The following is a 26,104-nucleotide window of genomic DNA, read 5'->3' as shown; positions in this document are numbered from 1 at the left end:
CAACACTGTTCATTTAGGATGGTAAAGGGAAAGTTTGATTTTTTTAAAAAAGTACTCACTTATTTTGGGAAATAGCACAGCATTTGCATTTAGCACATGCCCATTAAGAGGCTACATGAAATGTGAGATTGTGCTGCTTTCTGGGGGGAGGGAAGAGGGGAAGAGCAGAGAAAGAACAAAGCCATCTTGAAATTTATTGAGTGTTGAAAGACTGATTAATGAGGTGTTAGGAATGCACCATTACCTCATGAGTTTCATGAAAAAAAAAAAAAAACAACTGGATAATAATGCAATTCTCTCAGGACTTGGGCCACTTGTCTCTTAGTAACAACAGTTTCTGTTTGGGGGGAGTTTTCTCTTCTCTGATTCTCTGTGTCACTAATTTGACTATTAATCACTGTGACATGTCAGCAGACTGAACTGTTACTTATCTTTTGTACTGTTCAACTTTGCACATGTTGTGTTTCCCTGGCTTAGCTTAAAAGCACCCTGATAGTTGTGGTCATATTTCATGCGTCTCATCCCTCCCTCACCTGCCCGCCTCTGCGCCCTTGCACTTGGTGGGGTGCTCGGGTCTTCTCTGCTCATTCTTGTTTCCCCAGCAGTGGGCACAAAGGGTAACCAGTGGCTACCGGCCTGTGTGAGATGAATGTGGATAGGCCTGGGGGGAGGGGTTGCCCACTGCCCCCCACACCGTCACCAGGGTGACTCCGGAACTGGCCATCCGACCCCCCGATCCTGGACATTGTTAAATGACACCTGGCCACCTGAGCCAGGACCGTGGCCTTTGAGCACGATGGAATTTTGCCCGCCCCAGAGAGCTGAGACCAGAAGGCCCCGAGCGGACCATTTCGCATCGCAGTAGCTGAGCTTACATTTGCCCTTTGCCTGGAGCTAGAGCTCCTTACCGCTGGCTACCTCTCTCGCTGCTTGGCACACTTTGAAAATGCTCAAGTCCAGCCATGTATCTGTTCTTTCTGTACCGGGACCCCCAAGGTGCAGAAGGGTTGAATAGCAAACAGTGCTGCTTAGAGCAGACCCCTGGCCGTCTTGCTGCAAGTCACTTCCTCTGACCTTGCTGCCTGTGGGCATGCCAACTAGCTTGGATGTAGATATTTAAGACTGAAGCCCGGGTCCTTCCAAGCAGCCTTGGGGCCATGTCCTGACTAAAGAAACGTACCAGATAAGCCAGAGCCTAAACTAGAAGCAAGACCTCTGGAGAAAGCCAGCGCCAGTAGATGTTTTATGTTTAAATACCCTGATTAAATGCAGCAAGTTCTCCTTAATCTTAGAGTAGGTCACAGCTTCTCTCCTCCAGGCTAAATAGCTACAGTCTGTTTAGATCATCCCTGTTCCTTGCAGTTTTCAGGGACTTCATCATTTTATTTATTTTTTATTTTTTTAAAGATTTTATTTACTTGACAGAGAGAGACACAGCGAGAGAGGGAACACAAGCAGGGGGAGTGGGAGAGGGAGACGCAGGCTTCCCGCTGAGCAGGGAGCCCGATGTGGGGCTCAATCCCAGGACCCTGGGATCATGACCTGAGCTGAAGGCAGACAGCCAATGACTGAGCCAACCAGGCGCCCTGACTTCATCATTTTAATGTCCCCATTCTAAATTCCCCTGCAGAGCCCCCTTTGGTGGAGGTGCCCAGAATAAGCATATTGTCCCAGCACACCTCAGCAGGATGGCTTGTCCCTGGGCTTTCTCCTGCTCCTCTCCATTCTCCAGAAGTGCCAGCCTGCATCCCCGTACCCTCCAAAAAGGCTGGGATGTTAAGGAAGAGGACAGGCTCTGGGCAAGGGTGGGGAACTGGCCGGATCACAGACTCCCTCTGTCTTTCTCCCCCTCCCCTGGTGGCGGCCGAAGTCCAACACGAGTGTCGTCACGCTGGAGCTGGCAGACAACTGTCTCATGGAGGAGGGCCTCCTGAGCCTGGTGGAGATGCTTCAGGAGAATTACTACCTGCAGGAGATGGTACTGTGCCCTGCTCTGCCGGCTCCCTCCCCCGCAGAACCCACCTGGGACGGGCCAGAGGGCCCCACCCCGGCCCCGGCCAGCCTCCAGCCTTCTGCGAGTGGCCTAGAGGCCCTTCTCCTCCAGAGGTGACTTCTCAGAGGAGGGCCGTGCGTGTCGGAGGCTGGCCAGGGGGCTGTGTTCCCTGTGGCCCAAGGAAACCCTGAGAAACCAATTCTGTCTGGACCTTATAAGCCCTTCCACAGAGTCGCTTTAAAGTGAACTTAGAGAAAATAAAGGCATGACATGCTTTCATCAAACACAATGTGTCTGGAGACAGATGACGGTGAGGGTTGCATAAGTATGTGAATATACTTCAGACCCCTGAATGGTACCCTTAGGAAGAGTTACGGCAGTAAATGTTGTGTTATGTCTAGTTTACCATAATTTAAAAATGGGGGGAAAAAAGAGAAGAGAAACAATTAAGATAATAAGGGCTGGTTTATATAAAGGTCCCTCCTGCTAGCCCAAAAGGACTATGTCCATTTGTATCCTTATGTGTTCCTGGCAGAGTCCATGCTTCACGAATCAATGAATGGAATTTACAACGATGAGTTACTCTAAATGAATCTTTCAGTTGCTTTATGCCAAACTCTCCAAATAAAGCTGCCTTAGGTTTAAAAAAATAATAATAATAGTACAGTGTGCTTATCTAAAGTACTAGGGCTAAACCAGAGAAGTGGGGAGTCATCAAAACCAACTTCAGAGAAAACGGAGACCAGTGAGAGGGCCTCACAGCTGGGCGTTAGGAAAGCTGAATTCCCATTGTCCTCTGCTCCTTTGCTCTTCCCAATGCTTCCTACCCTTTCACCCCTGCCCCTCTCCCCTCCCAGCCCTACTCCCTGGTGCCAGCCTCCTGTAAGCCCCACCCCGACACCGTTTGTTAATGAGGGCCCTTGGCTGGGATTTTCACACACATAAGCGTGTTCTTGCCTTTTAGAATATTTCCGACAATGATCTTGGCTTGAAGGGGGCCAGAATAATCTCAGAATTCCTTCAGAGAAATACCTCTTCGCTCTGGAACCTCCAGCTTTCAGGTGAGCCCATGGAAGAGGCAGGAGAGGACAAGGGGCTGAAAAGGAGAGAAGGGGAAGAGCAGAGAGAATCCAGGCTCTAACTGAGCCAGACCAGGCACCCTCTGCGATCCAAGATCAGAACACTGCATCCGCACCCTGCTAAGCTCTCTGGCCATCCTTTCCCCCTCCCCATGGCCACACTGGCTTCCTGGCTGTCCTGGACAAGAGACTTCTGACCCACTTGGCAGCATGCCTGCCTCTGCTTGAAAGTCTCTCCCCCAGATATCTGCATGGTTCCCTCTGTTGCTTTATTCATGCCTCTGCTCAAATGTCATCTCCTGAGGGGGGACTTCCCGGACCTCCCCTCCATCACCATCACTATCTTTTTTCTTAACAGCATTTATTGCTACCTGACACCCAGTTGTACACTCAGTTTTTAATTAAATACAAATTAATTTAATTTGTATTTAATTAATTATCTGTCTCTCTCACAGAAAAAAAAAAGTCACTTGAGAACTCTAGCACCCACAGACTTGTCCTCACTCAGGTTTGTGGTTTGAGTTTATATTATCTTCAGTGTCCTGGAACCCCTAAGAAATTAACCTAAGTGGTCCTATGCTGGTAATGCCCTGGGGCATGCAACAGGAACAAATAGAACACCTCATTGGAGGAACAGTCCCTCGACCCAGGCTCCAGGCTGCTTGAGATTCCCACAGATAAAGCTCCACTAAAGATGAGCTCACAGTCCAAAATTGCAAAACAAGGAAACAAAACACCATGAGAGCTGTCAGATTCTAACAAGTGGCCCCATCAAGAACTTGAGAAAATAGAATTATTAGAAATAGGGGTACCTGGGTGGCAGTCAGTTAAGCATCTGCCTTTGGCTATGGTCAAGGTCCTGGGGTCCTGGTATCGAGCCCCACATCAGGCTCCCTGCTTCTCCCTCTCCCTCTGCCCCTCCCCCCACTCACATGCACACACTCTCTCTCTCTCTCAAATAAGTAAATAAATAAATCTTCAAAAAGAAGAAGAAGAAGTAGAAGATCATGCCAGGGGTGCTTAGCTGGATTAGTCAATAGAGCATGCAACTCTTGATCTCATGGTTGCGAGTTAGAGCCCCACATTGGGGTTAGAGATTACTTACCCAAAAAAAGTCTAAAAAAAAAAAAAAGAGAGGACTATACCAGCTTACAATTCCACCAATGGAATATCTATCTGTTTCCTCTGGTTATTAGCAAGTTTTTTGTGAATCAGAATAGTTAAGTGTGTGGCTGTTGAAGTCACAGTATGTGGGTGCAAATCCCGGCTTTGATACAAGGCAAGTTATCTAGCCCTTCTGTGACTCATTTTTCTCATTTATAAACTAGGGAGAATCATATTACCTACTTCAGACAGTGACTGCTGAGATGAAGTGAATTAAAATTTGTAACACCTAGAACAATACCTAGGACCTAAGTATTCAATAAGTGTTCATCACTATTACTATCTTTATTATATTCCCACATTACTACTGAAATAAATCATCTTTTCCAGATGCTTATTTCCTTTTTTATTTCCTCCTCTATGAAATGTCAATTGTTCTATGGGATTGTTTGTATTATTGAGTGTTAGAAACTCTTTATATATTATACATATTCACACTTGAATGTTGGAATGTTACATATGGCTTTGCTTATGGTGTTTTCTTATACATAAGTTTGTATTATTTACCATTGTCAAGTTCATCATTCTTTTTTATGGATTTGATTTTTGTAGTCCTGCTCAAAAAACTGTTTTCTACTTCAGATTATAAAAAGTTTTCCTTAATTTTCTTCAAATATTTTTGTGATTTTGTTTTTTCATCCCTAATCTTCAATATATCTGGAGTTTATTGTTGTTCATGGCATGAGGTAGAGAAAGAATCAAACACTGTATTTACAAAATGAATAGCCAGGTGCCCAGCATCATTAACTGAATAAACTATTCTTTTTTTTTTTTTAAGATTTTATTTATTTGACAGAGAGAGACACAGCGAGAGAGGGAACACAAGCAGGGGGAGTGGGAGAGGGAGAAGCAGGCTTCCCGCGGAGCTGGGAGTCCGATGCAGGGCTCAATCCCAGGACCCTGGGGTCATGACTTGAGCTGAAGGCAGACGCTTAACGTCTGAGCCACCCAGGCGCCCCCTGAATAAACTACTCTTTACTGACTAACTTGAAATGTCACCTTTATTGTATATTAAACTTCCATATAAATACAAGTTTCTTTCTAGATTTTCTCTTCCATTTTATTAATCTCTGTGTCTATGTCTATGTCAACACCACACTGTTTTAATATTTGTTTAGAATATTAAAATTATATGCCATGTGTTATAATTTAATGATTAGTTGTAATTAATGAAATATATCAAGTATATAATATGTAATATATTAGCTATATAATTATATGACACAATATGTTTTATATTTGAGTAGACAAAATCTAACCTTCTTTTTCAAAGTAATCTTGGCTATTTTTGTGCGATTTCTCCTCTAACTGAATTTTAGAATCATCCTGTCAAGTTCCATCCAAAAAACCCCCAAAACTGTTGGAATTTTGCTTGGAGTTATATTTAATGTTCTAGATTAATTTAGGAAAGAATTGACATATTCAAAATATTTAATGTCTTCATATAAGAAGACAGTAGCAGGTTACAATTCTACCAGGGGAAAATCTGTTTCCCTATACTGTCTCCATTTTGGCTCTCAGCAAGTTATCTGTAAATCAGAATGATTAAATGTGTGGATGTTGAAGTCAATGCTTGGGTCCAAATCCCAAGCACTAGGTTTTTCTCTATTTCTTCAAGTCTTTTTTTTATCTTCTTCAATAAAGTATTATGCTTTTATTCCATTAGAAGCCTTGTCCATTTCATATTAGGTCCAGGTGTTTTATCATTTTATTCCTGCGTGAACAGAATGTTTTTTCTATCATATATTCTAAGTGGTCATTACTGATATGTCTGAGAGCTATTAATTTCTGTACATTGACCCTATGTTCAGTCACTTTATTTATTTATTCATTCATTCATTTACTTAGAGAGTGCAAGTGGGGGGTGGGGAGGGGCAGAGAGAGAGGGAGAGAGAATCTCAAGCAGGCTCCACACTCAGCGCAGAGCCCAACATGGGGCTCAGTACCCCGAGATCGTGACCTGAGCCGAAATCAAGAGTCAGATGCTAAACTGACTAAGCCAGCCAGGCACACCCACCCCAGTCACTTTACTGAGTTATCTTACTAGTTCTAACATTTTGTCAGTTAATTTTCTTGGATTATTTAGGTAGGTGATCTTTCTGCAAATAATGGGAGTTTTGTCTCTTCTTTCCAATATTTATAGCTACCAGTGATTTTTCTAGTTGCATTGGCTAAGACCTCTAATATAACATTAGCATAATACAGAAAGCTCTGTAAAAATACAAATTACCCAGTCCCATCCTAGGCTGCTGAATCAGAATCTTTAAAGGAGGGAATCTAGGAATCTGTATTTTATCAAACTTACAGGCAACTCTACTATTTGTAACCACTGATGTAAACACAATTTGAGTAGCTAGAAACCTAATTTTATACCTTGCCGGGCGCCTGGGTGGCTCAGTTGGTTAAGCGACTGCCTTCGGCTCAGGTCATGATCCTGGAGTCCCGGGATCGAGTCCCGCATCGGGCTCCCTGCTCAGCGGGGAGTCTGCTTCTCCCTCTGACCCTCCCCCCTCTCATGCTCTCTCTCTCATTCTCTCTCTCAAATAAATAAATAAAAAATCTTAAAAAAAAAAAAAGTATACCTTGCCTAGCTTATTATCTCATTTTATTGCACTGGTAGAGATGCAACCAAGAAGCATTTGTGTCTCAGTGGATTCGTTCATTCATTCAGTAAACATTTATGGAGCACTGTTAGATGCCAAGCACTATTTAGGTGCTAAAGATACAGTTATTAAGGGTTTAAAGGAGAAATTTGGGGATAAGTCTCTGTATCATTTATTTTCCAGAAATCTTTTTTTAAAAAGATTTATTTATTTTAGAGAGAGAGAGCACGAGAATGGAGGAAGAGGGGGAAGAGGGAGCGAATCCTCAAGCAGACTCCCTGCTGAGCACAGAGCCTGACACGGAGCTTGATGCAGGGCTCGATCCCAGAACCCCAAGTTCATGACCAGAGCCAAAATCAAGAGTCAGACGCTAAACCGATTGAGCCACCCAAGCACCCCAATTTTCCAGAAATCTTTTAAACTGTCCAGCAGGGCTGGGACAAGAGTAAGATAAGGAAGGCACACGCCTCAGTCCCAGAACTTAAGGGGCACAAAAAAACTCAGTAACCAAGTAAATAATATTGTGTTGCAATGATTGTAAAAGTCAAAAATAATGTAAAAAAAAAAAAAGTCTGTGGTGAACAAAATATCAACACTTCAAATATAAAACAGGATCCAAAAGGGACAGATTGTGGTGAGGTGGGTGAGGCCTAGCCATGCAAGTGTAGGGGCTGATCCTGCATTTAAAATTTTTAAATTTTGTTCAACATAGAAGTGTTGCATTAATTTTGATTTTTGCAAATATTGTATTAAGATACTGCTCATTGTGCTTACTGAGCTGAGATTTTGCGCACAAAAGGCATGCCTCACTTGTTCCCCTCTGGTCCTGGCCTTGCTGCTATAGGCTTATTTTTTATCACGTGACAGACTTTAGGCACTAAGCTAGGGGATGACACCACTAGGGGGCGCAGAGGGGACCGCGCGCAGGCTCCTGGACCTCCCTGCCCTATCATGGCAGAGAGAGCAGGGAATGTTAAAGCGAAAGGCAAATAGTTGCCCTCTTTTCTCCTGTTTTCTTCCATGTCCGTATATTTGCTTTAAGTACTTGCCACCTTTCCTATGGCTGATTGTTCCAAAGGGAAGAGCCTGGCAGGGCCAGGACGCGGGAGAAGAAGGGAGCCCTAGTCTGGACAACATTGCAAACACCTCCCCACCCTTCACTGCAGGAAATAACTTCAGGGATGAATCCGCAGAATTGTTGTGCCAAGCCCTGTCGGTAAGAAGTGAGGGGCAGGGGCCACTGAGAGCCCTGTGGGGGATGGCCCTGGGTGATGTGGGGGGCCTGGCGGGTGGCTCCAGGCAGAGAGAGGTGAGGTCCCCCGAATGTCTAGGGAGCTGGTGAGGGTCTGGACTCTGCCGAGCCTGACAACAGCCACAGCAGTAGCAGGGCCCTTTGGATGGGACGAGACCCTCCCAGGGTCATCAACAGTTACACAAAAATGCACAGGAGAATGTCTTCTGTCTAAAAACTCACGTCCACCCGATTTTTGGTGCGTGGGAGCCCTCCATCACATGGCCCTGAGATGAAAGAGGTATTCGCAGCCATAGAGAAGCCAAAACTCACCTCTCTCTACACTTTCTTTCTCTAGGCCAATTACCAAATCAAGACGCTGGATCTCAGCCACAACCAGTTCTCTGATAAGGGAGGAGAGCACGTGGGCCAGATGCTGGGTGAGTCCCCCCGCGGAGGGAAGGGGCCAGCAAAGGAGAGGCACTTGGCAGACGGTTGCCTGTCAGGGCTGTATCTCCTGATTTTTATTGTTACTGACTGTTCAGATCATAAAGGGATGGAAGCCATGCCCCAAACACATCTTAAGTGGAACCAACACCTGGATGTGGGAAGTAAAACTTTACAAAGATTAGAAAAACAGATGAAGAAATAACTTGCTGACCTCAGGGAGGCTAAGGATGAGTAAATATGCACAGCAGGCATAAACTGTAACAAAAACCATTCATCTGTTTGACAACAGTAAGTTTAAAACTTGCCTATGATAAAAGATGTTATGGGGCAATGTTAAAAGACAAGCAACAGATAGAGTGTACATACAGCATCTTTATCATATACGAGATTTGTGTTCAGAATGTTGATAAAAAAGCCTATAGATATCATATGGTCTCACTGATATGAGGAATTCTTAATCTCAGGAAAAAAACTGAGGGTTGCTGGAGTGGGGGGTGGGGTGGGAGGGATGGGGTGACTGGGTGATAGACACTGGGGAGGGTATGTGCTCTGGTAAGCGCTGTGAATTGTGCAAGACTGTTGAATCTCAGATCTGTACCTCTGAAACAAATAATGCAATATATGTTAAGAAAAAAAAAAAAGAAGAAGAAGAAGGTAGCGGGAGGGGAAGAATGAAGCGGGGGAAGTCGGAGGGGTAGACGAACCATGAGAGACAATGGACTCTGAAAAACAAACTGAGGGTTCTAGAGGGGAGGGAGTTGGGGGGATGGGTCAGCCTGGTGGTGGGTATTGAGGAGGGCACGTTCTGCATGGAGCACTGGGTGTTATGCACAAACAATGAATCATGGAACACTTCATCTAAAACTAATGATGTAATGTATGGGGATTAACATAAGAATAAAAAATAATTAAAAAATAATTTTAAAAAAAGAGCCTATAGATCCATTGGACAATGATAAATACTCCCAATAAAACAATGGTCAAGGCATATGGATAGCGCAAAAAGAAAGCCAAATGCCTAAACTCTCTAGCAATTAGAGAAATGCAAAATAAAACAATGAAAAGCTCCCCCTTGTCATCTACCAAAGCTACAGAAATTTCAAGTGAGAGAATATCCAGTGCATTGAACCCAAGGGAGAAATAAGAATCCTCTGAAGCTACCAGGTAAAGGCACTTTGGGGAGCAATTTGACAGTATTTAGTAAAATTGAAAATGTATATATTCTATGATAGAGCAATTCACCTGTGCATGTCTCAGAGAAGCTCTCACATGTACACAGAGAAAGTCTGAGGAGGCTCACTGTAGATTTGTTATAAGAGAAAAAAAAGAGGGGCGCCTGGGTGGCTCAGTCATTAAGCGTCTGCCTTCGGCTCAGGTCATGATCCCAGGGTCCTGGGATCGAGCCCCACATTGGGCTCCCTGCTCAGTGGGGAGTCTGCTTCTCCCTCTCCCACTCCCCCTGCTTGTGTTCCCTCTCTTGCTGTGTCTCTCTCTGTCAAATAAATAAATAAAATCATTTTAAAAAAGAGAGAGAAAGAGAAAAGAAAGAACCCTAAACATTCATTCCTGGGGAAATGAGTAGAAAAGGGGATCACTATTAGTGGGGGAGATGCTGCTTTAGGTGGGGTGGTGAGAAAAAGCCCCACAGGGAAGGTGCCTTCTTGTTGAAACCTGAATATCAAAGAAGAATCAGCCATGCCAGGTTCTGGAAGCACAGCATTCCAAGCTGAAGGAGCAGAGCCTGGCATGTCTGAGGAGGGGGACAGCTTGGCTGCAGCAGAGCAGGCAGGGGAGTGGGGAGGGGAGCAGGCAGGGGAGGGGAATGGAAGGAGGAGGTCACTGAGGTGGCCTGCAGCCACTCAGGTGGGGCTTGGTGGGCCATGACATGCATAAAGTCTGAATTTCATTCCCCACCCGATGAGAGGTCAGCGCAGGGTGTTAAATGTCGGGGAGTGACACGGTTTGATTTGCAGTTTTAGATACCGTTTTGTGAAGTTTTATGTAGTTTCATGAAGAACACAGCTGAGCACAACCAGACTCTTAAATACACAGAACAACCTGGTCTGCTGGGGCAGGGGCGGGGGGCATGAGTGAAATAGGTGGAGGGAATTGAGAGGTACAAACGTCCAGTTATAAAACAAGTAAGTCATGGAGATGAGAAGTATAGCATAGAGAATACTGTCAATAATATTGTAATAGTGTTGTTTGGTGACAGATAGTGACTACAGTTGCCATAGTGAGTGCTAAGTAATGTATGGAATGGTTGGATTGATATGTCATACACCTGAAACTAACATAACATTGTATATTAATTACACTTTAATTTAAAAAAAAAGAATGGAAGAAGGAAGGACAGTTAGGAGGCTAATGCAGCAGTCCAGGCAAGACAGGACCATAGCTGGAGCTGAGGGAGGAGGTGGTGATAAAGAGGAGTGGATGGATCCAGAATGGACTTTGGAAGTAAAGCCAAAAGGACTTGCTGATGTGGAGAATGAAGGAAAGGAAGAGAGGAAGATACACGCCTGGTTATTTTGTTTCAGGAACTGGTTGGATGGTGGTGCCATTTACTTAGATGGGGAAAAACTCGGGGAGTAACAGGTACGGAGGGACAGGGGTCAGGAGCCAAGACTTCCATTTTGGTCATGTGATGTTTGCCTTGTCCGTTTGACATCTACGGGGAGACGTCTGGTTTGCTATATGGATTTAGAGCTTGGTGAACAGGTCAGGACTGGAGATAGGCATCTGGGAGTTAGAGGCATTGCGACGTATTTAAAACCATGGGGCAAGAGGAGATCATCTAGGCAAGGAGTGTGGATGGAGTTAAGAAGGTGGCCACTGGACCACTCTGACACCTTTAGGTGTCCCAGAGGGGGAGGAGGAGCCTGAGCAGGAGTAGGTGGGGGAAGGTGAGGTATCAAGGAGCCAAGTAAGGGATGCTTTCAAGAAGGAGTCAGGTCTTGGCTGGGTCAAGTGCTGCTTAGAGGTCAAATAAGATGAGGTCAGAAAAGTGACCACAGGACTCAGCAACATGAAGATAATTGGTGACCTTGACAAGAGCTGTGTTAGTGAAGGAGGTGAGTGTGGAGACCTGACTGGAGGGAGCAGAATTGAAAATGGAATGCAAAGAAGTGAATGGCAATGTGGGCACCTCCAGGAGCCCCTCGGAGAGGAGGCTGGGGCAGAAAGATGGGTGACATGGAGGCAGGAAGGTTCGTAAAGATGGAAAATGCTGATAGGAAGAACAGAAGAAGAAACGGGTCGTGAGGGAGGAAGAGGAGATAATTGAGGGACAAAGTCCTTGAAAAGGTGGACAAAACAGAGGAGCATGGGGAAGGGAGGGAAAAATAAAACAAGACGAAATCAGAGAGGGAGAGAAACCATAAGACACTCTTAATCATAGGAAGCAAACAGGGTTGCTGGAGGGGAGGGGGAGGGGGATGCGATAACAGGGTGATGGGCAGTAAGGAGGGCACTTGATGCAGTGAGCACGGGGTGTTATATACAACTGATGACTCACTGGCCTCTACCTCTGAAACTAATAATACACTATATGTTAACTAATTGAATTTAAATTTAAAAAAAAAAACAAAGGCTGGCAGCCATGGAGTGCGGAGCGAAGGGGCAGGGGTGGCCTCTGGGAGCAGTGCTGAGAGAGGGAGGGGCTGGAGGTGTGTGCCAGAGGCAGCAGGTAGGCTGGCGGGGGGTGGGGGGTGGGCCAGTGGGGGGGTGGGGGGCAGAGCTCTCCCATCTCACTGCTGAGCAACATCTTCCCTGAGAGAGAGGGTCCAGGCTGACAGGTCAGAGGGGAGGAGCAAAGTGTACAAGCCTTGTGGGGCAATTTGAGTCCATCTGAAAACTGATTTTCAATACTTTAAAACTAAATTTTAGGGGCACCTGGCTGGCTCACTTGGTGGAGCCTGCGACTCTTGATCTTGGGGTTGTGGGTTCGAGCCCCATGTTGGGTATAGAGATTACTTAAAAATAAAATCTTTTTTAAAAACCCTAAATTTTGGGTGCCAGGGTGGCTCAGTCAGTTAAGCGTCTGCCTTCAGCTCAGGTCATGATCCCAGGGTCCTGGGACTGAGTCCTGCATCGGGCTCCCTGCTCAGCGAGGAGTCTGCTTCTCCCTCTCCCTCTACCCCTCCCCCCTGCTTGTGCGCTCTCTCTCTCTCTCAAATAAATAAATAAAATCTTTTTAAATAAATAAATAACCCTAAATTTTAAAACAACTTTAAAGTGAGACAGACTACCTCCTGTTTTAATGTGGTTATCATCATATTGTATGTGAGCTTTAAAAATATTTATTATTATTAAAGCTGCCAGTTATTAAATGGTTGCCACGTGATAGGCATCATGCTAGACATTTCACATCAGTTCCCTCCCAAAACCTTGTATGGGTTAATATCTCCATTTTTTTTGGTTTGTTTGTTTTTTGTTTTGGGGGGGGTTTTTTGTTTTTTTAAAGATTTTATTCATTTATTCGACAGAGAGAGACACAGCGAGAGAGGGGACACAAGCAGGGGGAGTGGGAGAAGGAGAAGCAGGCTTCCTGCTGAGCTGGGAGCCCGATGTGGGATTCGATCCCAGGACCCCGGGACCATGACCTGAGCTGAAGGCAGACGCTTAACAACTGAGCCACCCAGGCACCCTAATATCTCCATATTTACAGATAAGAAAACAGAAGTAAGGGAAGAATAAGTAGCTTGCTCAAGCTCACACAGCTAGTCAGGGGCGAGAACAGAACTTACATTTAAATTTTGCAGCCCTTGAAGAGATGCAGGTGTGCGTGGCATATTAAGTAAGGGAATTGGCAGAGAAGAGGGAGTAGGAGTAAGAAGAGAATGAAGGCGGGGGAAAGTTTGTTCTCAAAACAATATAAGGTGTTGTGCACTTTAGTGAAAGTACATCCTGGTAGTTGATTCAAGAGACACACAATCAGTACACAGCGCGCTGAAAAGAAAATCGAGTAAAACATTTTCCTGGGTCTGAGGGCTGAAGGCACTGCCTCCCGCCCAGTAAAGTTTCAAGAGTTCTTCAGCCTCTTCCCAACAGTGTCCTCAGCATATCTGCCCTCCCTCCGTAAAAATAAGCATGATAATGTGTTTCAACAGGATGTTTTCCCCAACCCTATGTAGCACATAAGCAAAAATATTTTTTTAATATTTATTTATTTATATATTTTAGAGTGAGAAAGAGCGGGGGGAAGGGCAGAGGGAGAAGGCAAGAGTCCTAAGCAGACTCTCTGCTGAGCGCAGAGCCCAAACCAGGGCTCGAACTCACACCCTGAGATCACGACCTGAGCTGAAACCAAGAGTCAGACACTTAAGGGACTACGCCACCCAGGGGCCCCCAAAATATTTTTAAGTTAAAAAAAAATACAACTTCTATGCAAACCAGCTTCTAGATAAGCCTGATGCCTCACCACTTAGAACTGATGATGTCCCTAAAGCTTCGGAGCCACCTCTGCTCCCATAGTTCTCCCAGAAAAACACATCACATGATGTAATACCCCTTCACAGCCTCCCCATGTAAATACAACCCCTGTGTTCCCCGCTATCTCTATTAGTTTATTGGTTGCATCATATTCTGCCAGATGGATGTTTATTATATACTTTACCCTTCCCCTGTGAGTCACGAATGTTACTTTTATAAGTAAGGCCATGATAAACACCTCAAGCATGGAACTCTTCTCATGTCCTGCACTGTCCCCTTAGGAAGCGTCTCAGAGGTGATGTTGCTTGTGTGATAGCAAAATATCTGTGGCCAGATCACATTTGCCAAATAGACTGTAGCAATTTGCTTGCCCCCTGCAATACAGGAGTAGGATTGTTTTACTACATTGTTGCCAGCATGGGGAATCCTCTTAAAATTTTGTGTTTAAATGAATAACTGAAAAATTATTGTCCCAGTGTCTTACTTCGCATGAACATTGAGTAGTCCTTATTCCCCAGTGCCATGGACATCTGTCAACTCTGAGAATGGGTTCTCTGGGATTTGGGGAACACTAAGATGACTCCCTCCCTCCCCCAGCCCTCAATATAGGGCTCCAGTCCCTGGATCTGAGCTGGAATCACTTCTGCATACGGGGAGCTGTGGCCTTGTGCAATGGTCTCTGGGTAAGGCAGTCTCTGGCAGTGGTGTGTGGAGTCCAGTGAGGACGTCCAGGGCCTCCCATCCTGCCATCTTGAACCTCTTCCTCATGACCCCATGGATGAGCGCACATGGAGCTCTCATCAAATGCTTTCCAGTTGTTAGCATCCCTCCCATAATTTCTGCATGTGCTTTATTCTTCAGTATAAATCCCACTTCAGCAAATTCACCTTGCTGGGGCCTCGGTGTCATCTTTGGGGATACTTCAAGAGGGCAATTTCCTTAGGGGGTAGGGAATGACCAGGTTCTGACTCCCTCCACTGGGAGGGATCTGGAAAGGTCTGGTGGAGCTCTCCCTCCGGGAGACCACTGAGCACCCAGCTGGATGGCAGCAGGGGAGAGAAACCAGGGCCTGGTGGCTGGAAGAGTCACACGCAGCCTTGTTGCTAGTGCTGTTCTCTCCCCTCCCTGGAGGCTAATATGACCCTGCAGAAACTGGATCTCTCTATGAACGGCTTTGGGAACGAGGGGGCTACGGCCCTAGGGGAGGTCCTCAGACTCAACAACTCCCTGGTCTACCTAGACATCAGCAGCAATGGCATCAGCAACGACGGAGTCTCCAAAATCAGCAAAGGGCTGGAGGTCAATGAGAGCCTCAAAGTTCTGAAGGTAAAGTCTTTACTTAAGCTGGGAATGGGCCGTTTTATGTGTGTGTCCGTGTGCATGTGTGCACTCATGTGTGTGTGCATGAATCCATGTGCCTGCATCCGTGTATGTATCTCTGTGTGTGTCCATGTGTGTTCATCTGTGTGTGTGCATCCACGTGTCCATGTGTGTTCATCTGTGTGTGTGCATCCACGTGTGTGCCTATGCATCCTTGTGTTTGTATCCATGTGTGTGCATCAGTGGGTGTGTCTGTGTGTGTCCGTGCATCCATGTGTGTGTGTGTGTGTATTTGTGTGTGTTGGGGTGGGGGCAGCAGGGTGATGGGGCTGCATATTGCTGGAGAGAATTGTTGGGAAAATTCACCTTGTGTGTCACATGTGCATAGGTTCTTGACTATCTCTCTGCTCTAACCTTAGTGTCACCCTCTACGGTCACTGGGTGCCTGGTGTCATCTTCTAACCGGTCTTCCTTCCTCCCGCCTGGGTCTCCTCCAGACTCTGCTCCGCACTGAAGCCAGAGTGTGCGTTTTGAGCATAAGTCTGACTTTCACCCCCACCCCCATCTAGTCTCCTGCGGCTTAGACCCCCACATGGCTTCCTGTGGTTCAAACCCAGTTCTTGCATCCCGGTGTGCTTCTCCAGCCTCAGTTTACCCCACACTCTCCCTCGCTGTCCAGCCATGGCCTCGGGGGCTTCTTTCATCTCCCCCATCCCAGGGCCCGACTCTCCCTGTGGCTTCGGACTCAGTCTCCCCTGTAGTGCTCTCCCCCACTCCTCCCTGCACCTACCTGAGTCCCTGCCCCAGCTCAGCACGGCACTCCAGCAGCTGTCCTCACGGACTCTCAGATCTCAGCTCACCCCTTCACGCAGAACTTGCCAGGTTCCTTCTTAGACTCTGACTTCAGTGACTCGCTGACTGTCTGGTCACCCCCACTGATGTGAGCTGCATGAGAGTAAAGACTGTGTTTGCTTCTGCCCATTATTATACCCGTTGTACCTACTGGCATATAGTAGATGCCCAATGAATGTCCATTAATGAATGAATGAATACATCTTTCATTTTAAATTGATTGATAGGGGCACCTGGGTGGCTCAGTGGGTTAAGCGTCTGCCTTTGGCTCAGGTCATGATCTCAGGGTCCTGGGATCGAGCCCCGCATCGGGCCCCCTGCCCTGCAGGGAGCCTGTTTCTCCCTCTCCCTGCCGCTTCCCCTGCTTGTGTGCTCTCTCTCTCTGTCAAATAAATACATAAAATCTTCAAAAATAAATAAATAGATTGGCTTATAGATGTCTCACATAGAAGCTCTTGGGCAGTTGGAAAACAGATGAAAGAGGAGACCTCCCATTACCAGTTTCCCTTCCTGGGGCTCCCACAGTGAGACAGGTGCATATCAGGTGGCTTGCTTCTTGCTCACGGCACAGCCCTCCAGCTCGGGCGGCTGCACTCGCTCCACCTGTCAGATGAGAAAGCCGAGCCTACATGACCAGCTCAGGCCCTGCAGCTCCAGAGAGGCAAAGAAGTCAGCCCTCCCTGGCTTCCTACTGCAACTCCAAATTCCTCAAGATGTGGGGGCGATTCAGGGGGAGGCCACAGATGTGGGGGTGCTGGTGGAGAAGGATGGGAGTTAGAAATCAGTGACAACGAGCTGCCGTCTGAGAGGACAAGCACCTTAGAGCTGCAGAGAAGAAGCCAGCTTCCCAGCAGTGGAGGGAGCAGGGCGACCTGCTGGCTAGTGACCGCGAGAGCTGGGAGCGAGGTCTGGCCAGAGTGGGACGAAGAATAACTCAGAGAGACTGACTGATGCAGCCTGCCTGTGACTCAGCCTCCGTGGAACCATGAAGCCAAGGAAAGTTCCGAGCACCTGAATCGTAAAAGATTGAAACGCTGCCTCAACAACATGTCAACGGGGGTTTTCTCTAACTGATGGGGGTACTGGTGATTTTCACACTTTTTCTACCTCTTTTTGAATTTCTTGTATAATGACCATGTGTCATTGCTTAAATGTTTAATTAAACCCATTGTCATGTGTTTAAATATATTTTAAAATTTTTTAATGTTTTAAAATGAAAGAAAAAGTTTTAAACGCAACTTAAAACATACCTCTCAGTTTGGTCATAGGTGGAAGCTGCATCGGTTTTGCCACTGGAATGATCTTTTGTTCTCCACGTGGAGCACAGCCGTCCTTCCCCTACTCTTGGAAAAAATAAGGATTCCCCCCCCAGGGAAGTGTGTCCATCAAAGGCTTCTTAGAAGCTAAGCCCTATGAAGTTTGTGTTTTCTCTCTCGAGTCTGTCAGAGCCCGGGAAACACCCGACACACAGTAGGTGCTCAATGAAAGTTCTGGCTGCCTCATCAAGACACCACCTGGCGGAAAGCCTTCGCTAATAATAACTAGCATTCATTTGCTGCTTACTATGTACCAAGCACTCCTTTGAATGTTTTGCTTGAATTAATTTATTGGATCCTCAGAGTGGCCCTAAGCGATAGGTCCCCAGTGGTCAGGGAATTGACCCAAGGCCAGAAAACTAGTAAGCAGAGCCACTGGGCTCCATGTTCTTTGCTGTTAACCTCTACCCCAAGCTTCAGTGGCTCTCAGCTACATTAGGATACTACCCTGGGTACGTAGCTAGGCCTGCATGGTCCCTGTGATCTGGCCCACCCCAGCTCTGTGGCCTTGTTCTTTCTGCTCCTGTTCACGAAATGTTTGCTATTGCCCAAACACCTCCGCACCTTTGCACTTGCCTGCCCTTGTCTACTTTGGTGCATCTCACTCCCTCCTCTGGTCCTGCCCCCTGCTTCTTCCAGACCAGAAGAATCCCCATTAGTTCTGCAAGGCTTAGCTCAAGTGTCCCCTCCACCGTGCTGGATGTCCTTTTCCTGGCTCCTGCGGTACCAGCATGTGCCTCTGTCACTGCCCTCACCGCACTTCTGATGCCATTTACTCCTTTGCCTGTGGCCCCCTCTAGAGTGTAAGCTACGTGAGGGCAGAGACCTTGTCCTGTCTGCCTGTGCAACCCTTAGCACGTTTCCCAATAACCGGCACATGGTAGGTTTGCTGGACGGATGGATGGATGGATGGATGAGCAGCGATGGACAAGCAGATGGATGACTGGACAAACAGGGAGACAGGTGCTTACAGAGAAATCTGGGTGGAAGATAGAGATGATGATTTAATGGGAAGAAATGGAAGCCATGCTCTGAGCCAGGCTCTCCTGTCCCCATCTCATCCTCCTCCGGTCTTGCCCCTCCTCCCACAGCTTTTCCTGAACCCTATGAGTATGGATGGGGCTGTTTTACTTATCCTGTCCATCAAGAGGAACCCCAAATCCAAGATGGAAGAGATCGACATTTCCGTGAGTGATCAGACAGTGGTTGCTCGCACCAGGGCCCACACCAGTTACCACGGCCACGCACACCTTGTGGGCAGTTACCACAGCCACGCTGGGTGGGCAGGCACCAACAGCTCTGTCCCTTACACCAATGATCCACCATAGGGTCACTCCTTTTGGAGTACAACTTGGCCCTCTCTTGGGGTCCGTTTCACAGGAGTAGCCCTTCCGTCGATAACTTTATGGTGTGAAATCCCAGACCAGAGCCCGAGTGGGTCTGCGAGCAGAAACAGCAGAGACAGAGGTGGGATCCCCCGAGCAGCATTTGTTCACTGCCAGCCCTGCTCATGGACAGCCCTGGGTCCCAGAACGGTTCCAGAATCACAGAACTTTTAGAATCTGCATATTAACACACGTACAAATTTTGTATTCCATGACATGGCCTCCTGAGAGTAGAATGTAAGGATAAACGCCCTAATGGAGGAGGAAGGCCCAAGGAGGGGACTTCACTGGGCCAGGTGTTCTTGCCTGGATCATCAGACAGTTGGTAGCTGGCCCACCACTTTATACTGGTTCTCCCCCCAAAGTGATCTCTGCTCCGCTCATCTGGGAGGTAGGTAGAATGGACTCATGCCCCAGAGCTATCGTGAACAAAGTACCACACTCCGGGGTAGGGGTGGGGGGCTCAAACAATAGAAGTATATTATCTCACAGTTCTGTAAACTAAAGCCCAAGATCAAGGTGTTGGCAGGATTGGTTCCTTTGGAGGACTGCCAGGAAGAATGGGTTCGATGCTTCTCCCAGCTTCTGGTCGTTTGTTGGCAATCTTGGATGTTCCTTGGCTTGTAGGAGCATCACCCTGAGTTCTGCCTTCAGCTTCAGATGGCATTCTCCTTGTGTGCATGTCTGTCTCTGTATCCAAATGCCCCTTTTTAGAAGGACACCAGTCATAGCGGATTAGGGCCCACCCCAATGACCTCATCTTAACTCAATCATCTAAAAAGACCCTATTTCCAAATAAGGTCACCTTCACAGGTATGGGGGATTAGGACTTCAATATCTTTTTGGTGGGAACACAGTTCAACCCATCACAAGAACTTTTCCTCATTTTCCCCTTTTATATATAAGGAAACTGAACCAGAGAGGTTAGATAACTTGCCCAGGACCACATAGGCAAGCGAGAAACATGACAAAGGGTAAACCCAGGGTTTCTGCCTCTTACTCTAGAGGTCTATAAAGGGACAGTGTTAAAGTCATGTTACATTATTTTAATGCCACACAAATACGATATTTTGCTAAGATCTTAAAGCCTTGCAATAATATCAGTGATGGTATTTTGTTTTTTGGGGTTTTTTTTAAAGATTTTTTATTTATTTGAGAGAGAGAATGAGATAGAGAGAGAGAGCACGAGCAGGGGGAGGGTCAGAGGGAGAAGCAGACTCCCCACTGAGCAGGGAGCCCGATGCGGGACTTGATCCCGGGACTCCAGGATCATGACCTGAGCCGAAGGCAGTCACTTAACCAACTGAGCCACCCAGGCGCCCTCAGTGATGGTATTTTGAATATTTAAGCCCAAACTCCTTGGAACTAAATAATAAGTAAAATTTGGACTTAGGTTTGCCACAGATTATAAAACATTAGAAAAACATACTTGCTTTTCTTTTCATTTTGTTCTCTTCCCCTTGCTCCCTGCCCCCAGGCTCCTCTTTTTGCTCATGGTCTTTCTCCTCAGGGGCCTTCTGCCCGCCCTCATCCTACAGCTCTGGCCTTGCACCCGTCATGCTGCCTTAACCCCCCACCTCTGGGGCTCAGTTACACGTCCAGATTTTGTTGGCATTTGCTCTCCCCCCACCCAGGGCAGGTTGGGAGGCATGCCCTCAGGCACTGTCTTGGTGTCTGAGGGAACATTAGAAGTGGTGCTGTTTGGCTAACCCCAGGTGGTGCATGACCCCATGAGCTGGGATCACACTGCCACCTTACAAGCCTACCAGCACAGACAGGTCTGAATTAGACTTTTCCTTCCCTTTCGTCATCTCTCCTGATGTAACTCTGAACAGTGTTGGAATCCCTTCATTGTAGATGAACTTTCTCTAGAACTTTCTCTAGAATATCTACAAATCGGGATGAGGTAAGCCTGCAGCCCTTAAGCATGGGTTTAATTATTTGAAGTGGCAAATAATTCCTCACAACCACATCTGAGGAATGAAGCAGGCTGACCAAACCAGGGAAGGCCAGCTTTGGTCAAACACTGCTTCACAGAACACGTCTTCTCCTGTGGCCTATAACCCAGCTCTGAGGGCACCTCCAAAAGGCGCATTTCCAGTGGGTTTTGAACCAGGAAAGGGTGGTTGGGATGAGGAATCCTCTTCCAGGGCACCTGCTCCAAAGATCAATATGGTGTAGAAATGGACATTTCAGGGCATTTGCCTGGAGACCAGTCTCCTAACCCCATAGCTGTGTCTCATCTGTCACACACAGAAACTGATGCTCACCATCTGAGAGCTGAACTGATAGTATGTGACAGGCTACCAGCCCTCAGCTAGAACATCTGATCGAAATCACGTGCAAACCTTACAAGTCAAATTGCAACCTCTAAGAAAGGTCAACTACCCCAGTCTAGGAGCAGCACTGCAGAACAAGCTGGAAAAGACAAAAAAAAAGCTCTGCCTTTGGCTTGGATGGGCCTGCTGGTCTGCAGGGGGAGGTGCGGGAGGGAGTAGGGGGGTGGAGATGGTACAACGGCGGCGATGCCTTCCTCATGATGGGTCCCTTCTCTCCCCACCTCAGAATGTGCTGGTGTCTGAGCAGTTCCTAAAAATATTGGATGGGGTGTGTGCCATCCACCCCCAGCTGGATGTGATATACAAGTCAGTGCAAGGCTTCTCTGCCAAGAAAGCACTCCTCCAGTGGACGAACCCCATGAAATTGATCCAGGTGAGCCCTTGCCTTCCTCTTGGAGACCCCAAAGACCAAGAGTCCCCCCTCCCCCAAAGCGTCCGCACAATCCTCTCTGACAAGGAATGTCTCTCGGACGTGGAATATTCCTTGTGGATGTTGGATCCCCTCAGCAGTGCTTCCCAGCTCCCAGAGGAAGGGGCGATCTGGGAAAGGGCTGAAGTGGGCGGGGCTTGGAACAGGATGGTTTCTACCAGCCAGGCTCCTCTGCTTGCTAATGTACGACCAAAGGCAAGTCACTGTGCTCTCTGGGCCCCAGTCTCTTCACTTGGAAAATGGGTAGAACAACAGGACTCACCCCGGGAGGGCTGCTGTGGAGATCCAATTCTGTTACACACAAATGCCTGGCCAATAATAAGCACCCAACAAAGGCAAGCTCTTGCCAGTAGCTGGTAAGGATGCCAAGACACCCCTGTGGTGAGGACAGCTATTTGGTGGCTTCAGATAAAGAGGGACCCTCAGGTCCTTTCTGTCTTGTGGTCACCTGCTCCCAGCTCAAGTCTCAGATCACAGGAGGCAGATGTAACCATGGAAATGAAAAATCAGACAGTTTTAGAGCTGCAAGGGCGCTCATCTGGTCTGATCACCTCACAGAGTAGTGCCCAGGCCAGGCTGGTGTTCCTATTCCTGGCTCTCACCGGTGGCAGGGTTGACCAGCCTCTGCTGGATGTACACTGGGTGTCATCTGTGGTGATACCATGCAGATGTGGGTTCTACAGCGTGTGTACTGCTGGGGCTGCTTCCCGCTCCTTGGTTGGTCTGCTCTGTGCCTTAGCTTCCAGGACTAAATAGAAGAGCTCTGCATGAATATTATTGTTGTGTGGAAAGTTCTAGAAGGCAAGGGGGTTATCAAGTATCTTCACGAGTCAGATCACATCAGATGGAACCAAGAGGAAACCTGTTTCGCAAGGGGAGCGGGATGCTCCAGGGAACAGGAATGGAGTTCTCAGATGCAAAGTGGGGGTCCCACCCCGTGTTTAAAACAGCATAGAAATCTCTAAGAATCTCATAAGAATCTCAGATTAGAGACCAAACCAGATGTGCAATGCAAAACACAGTCCTTCCCCTCAGGGGGGCCAACAATCTGGTTGGGAAGATGGGACAGATGCAGTAACTTCTCAAAGATATATGATAAATAATAACTGAGTGACAAACGCAGCAAATATCATCAAAGTCCAGAGTAGAGGCCACTGTGGGATTAGGCAAAGAAAAAAGGACACGTCCTGGGGAAGGGCCTTGAAGAGCAGAAAGGATTCAGGTGAGTGACAGCAACAGGGAGAGAGCTCTGGGGATAGGATTCCCACCAGCAAAGGAGCAGGGGGGGTGGTACACACAGTGTGCTTGGGGGATGGGCAGGACCACGTGGTTCCAGCAGAAGAACCACACGGTTCCAGGTTCCTGCAAAGCCTGGAAGTCAAGGCTGCACAGGGAGGCTGGGGCTGGATATGGCTCAGTGTTGGGGTTGGATTCCACAGGGAGCAGGGAGCCAGCGATAGTGGCTGAGAAGTGGGTAATGTGAATCCAGCAGGACTGAGGAATAATTTTTCAGGCAATGGAGAGGAAATGAACTGAAGGGGGTAAAGATGAGAGTGGGAACGCCAACGAGGACACTATGGTAGTATTCTAGGTATGATAACTAGTATTCTAGAATGGTGCCTTGCCTGAGAGTGGGAATGGAAGTGGAGAGACAGATGTAGGAGATAGCATTATGGAGCACCTCCAGGATTTGGTGAATGGTTGGGTACATGGTGCATGTGTGGGAGGGTGCGAGTGTGTGTGTGTGTGTGTATGTGTGTGTGTGTGCTGGGAGAAGGAAGGCCTGTGATGATAGGAGAGAACCAAAGATAATCCCAAAAGTTCAAGCCCAAGGGACTAAAATAAAGGTGATGACATTGGCAGGGGTAGGGAAGTCCTCTCTAGCCCCACCCTCTCTGTCCACCCCTCCCAGCTGGTTCTCCAACATTTGAGCCCCCCTGGATTTCTCCCTGTTTCTCTACACCAGTTCTTGCTCAACCCCAGGACTGTGCACACGCACATTCCTCTGCCTGGAACACCCTTCCTCCTGCCTTCTGTGTCTCACTCATTCCTACTCTTCCTCTAGGTCTCTACTCAAGTTCATGTCCTTGGGCAACCCTTCCAGACTCCCTAGTCAGGAGTAGCTAGGCCGTCTCTGAACTCCTCCAGGGCAGGAGCAATGATGGGTCTTATCACTAGCACCTACCGAAGCAACAAGCCCTTCTTGCGCTGGTCAAAGTTCTTGTTGCTGAGCACACAATCCACTCCCGCTGGGTTAAACAAAGAGGGATATATGACCAGAGACAGACCCCAGAAACATTAAGGGGGGCTGAAGAAACAGATTCTTGGTTTAGGTTCCAGAAATGGCTCCCCAAATCCCCCATGTGGGCTGCCAGGGTGATGGCTGCTTCTGCTATGATCAGGAGGCTGCCCAGTGGGGATCACCCGCTGAATCAGGACCGGCCCCCAGCTGCATCCGGCCTGCTCCCTCCAAATCAGACCTCCCACACAAGCCTCCCCTGGGTGCTTGGTGAAACGCATCCCATTCCGACGCCTAGCTGAAAGGGGGTTTGGGGAATGTCGACATTTGGCTCTGCAGCATCTGCACTGTACAGGGGCGTGCTGTGGAGGGAGGGGAGGCGTGTCGGCTCACCCGTGGGGTCCGCCACAGTGCTTACAACCGCCGACAGGGTCGAGCTGCCGGAGCGTCACCTGGGACGTGTTGGATTGAGGTGCCAGTGGGTGTCAGCACGGACTTGTGAGCAGCTGTTGAGGATGCAGAAGTAGGGTCCCCCTGGGGGGAGAGGCAGTGCACCCCAGAGGGCAAAGTGTGGGGAAAGAAGAGCAGGGGACGGAGGACTGGTCCCTGAGGAGTTCCTCAGTGAGCACGGTTATCTGCAGGAATATCTATCAATCTGGCTGGGCCTTGAGGGCCTTTTAAGAGTGGGAGGGGAAGAGAAACATAAAGATACTTGGACCCCAAAAGAATGTTTTAATGATACTGAAAAGGTGTTCACAATGTATTAGTACAGTGCATTTTATAAAAGAGTATGTACGATAGAAAGATGATGGATGGATGGAAAGATAGGTAATAGATGATAGATGAAAGATAGATGATAGATAGATAGATAGATAGATAGATAGATAGATGATAGATAGAAAGACAGAACAAACAACAGAGACTCTAATCCTTCCTTCTTTGGAGCCGCATGGCGATCCTGCTCCGTGGAGTGGGGGCTCCCGGACACGGAGCAAACCCCAGAGCCATCACGGCATGCAGCTCCGTGCAGGGCTCTTGGGCTTAGGCGACTGCTAACACACAGGAGACTCGGGCCCCCCAGGCTGTCTCTTACAGCTCCCCTGCACTTGCCAGGCCGCCCTTGGTGGAAGGTGGCGGTGGGGGGTGAGGGGTGGAGGGTGGTTAATAGATGTTATAAAGTCAAGTGTGTGCTCCTGGTGTCTCCTGCTTCTCTCAGAGCTATGCCGACCAGCACAGAATCACAGTGGTGGACTTCTTCAGGAGCTTGAACCCTAAAGGAATGATGACGATGCCTGTGGGCGACTTCCGGAAAGCTATGGTACAGGTGTGCTGACCCTGTGGCTACAGCCAGGGTGTTTGTGTCTGTCTGTCTGTCTGTCCGTGTGTCTGTGTGTGTGTGTGTCTGTGTGTGTGTCCGTGTGTCCGTATGTGTGTGTCTGTGTGTCCATGCGTCTGTGTGTGCGTGTGTGTGTGTGTCTGTGTGTATGTGTGTGTGTGTGTCCGTGTGTCCGTGTGTCTGTCTGGGGGCGGGGGCTGCAGAGCGGTGGGCAGAGAGCTGGGCTGACCTTGCCCGCCCCCCGACCCCTTCAGCAGGACAAGGTCCCCGTAGACCTGTACCAAGTCAGGGAGCTGGTAAAGAAGCTGGATGACAAGAGAGGCGGGGTGAACTTCAGGTCAGTCCGCCCCCCCCCCCCTCCCCCCCCCCTCCCCCCCCCCCCCATCTCCCACCTCCCCCGAAGCAGCGCTCCCCGGGGCTCCCACGAGCTGCCCTCCGCCTCAGCTTCCCCTCAGCCATGGGCTGCTGGCTGCGGGGCCAGACTCTGGGGACACAGTGGGGTGACCCAGGGGAGCACGTGGCTAGGCCCCGGTGCGGTGAGAGAGGTCTGCAGGTCCCCGGGGAGCCCAGAGGGGAGGACGGCAGGGCCGGGAGCTGCACTGGGAAGCCACGGGCCACTCAGCTCCGCGGGGGGACGTGGGCTCCGCCCCTTAAAGAGACAGGCAAGCGCCGGGGTAACCGTCCCTAGGGAGCCCTTGCCACGGCCTCTCACAGGGCCCAATAGCCACTGTCCTCGCCCGCACATGGCGACGGACACTGAGCTTTGGAGGAGGGCAACACAGAAGCTCAGTGCGCCCACAGAACAGGGCACCTGGTCTGTGTGGTTCCGGAAGCTGCTCCACCGAGCTGCACCTCCTCTCCGAGGCCTACGGGTTGGACCCCCGTCTGGCCCTGCGGCTTTGTGTCTTGCAGTGGTGTCCTTACGGAGCTCTGT

General features: G+C 48.3%; 1 protein-coding gene across 1 annotated transcript in view; it reads left to right on the top strand.

Moving 5' to 3' along the window:
- Positions 1–25,674, top strand: part of LRRC74A (leucine rich repeat containing 74A) — a 31,009-nt gene extending 5,335 nt beyond the window's left edge. The window contains exons 4-14 of the mRNA XM_044918066.1: positions 1,871–1,978; positions 2,958–3,054; positions 8,006–8,055; positions 8,429–8,510; positions 14,551–14,636; positions 15,103–15,279; positions 18,533–18,628; positions 21,392–21,538; positions 25,051–25,158; positions 25,425–25,507; positions 25,626–25,674. Coding sequence (XP_044774001.1) covers positions 1,871–1,978; positions 2,958–3,054; positions 8,006–8,055; positions 8,429–8,510; positions 14,551–14,636; positions 15,103–15,279; positions 18,533–18,628; positions 21,392–21,538; positions 25,051–25,158; positions 25,425–25,507; positions 25,626–25,674 — 1,083 coding nt within the window. The remainder of the gene's footprint in view (positions 1–1,870; positions 1,979–2,957; positions 3,055–8,005; positions 8,056–8,428; positions 8,511–14,550; positions 14,637–15,102; positions 15,280–18,532; positions 18,629–21,391; positions 21,539–25,050; positions 25,159–25,424; positions 25,508–25,625) is intronic.
- The last annotated feature ends 430 nt before the right edge of the window (positions 25,675–26,104 follow it).

The sequence above is a fragment of the Neomonachus schauinslandi genome, chromosome 9 (genome assembly GCF_002201575.2).
Source record: "Neomonachus schauinslandi chromosome 9, ASM220157v2, whole genome shotgun sequence".
Taxonomy (NCBI): domain Eukaryota; kingdom Metazoa; phylum Chordata; class Mammalia; order Carnivora; family Phocidae; genus Neomonachus; species Neomonachus schauinslandi.
The sequence above is the reverse complement of the archived record's forward strand: the minus strand, read 5'-3'. Positions and strand labels throughout refer to the sequence as shown.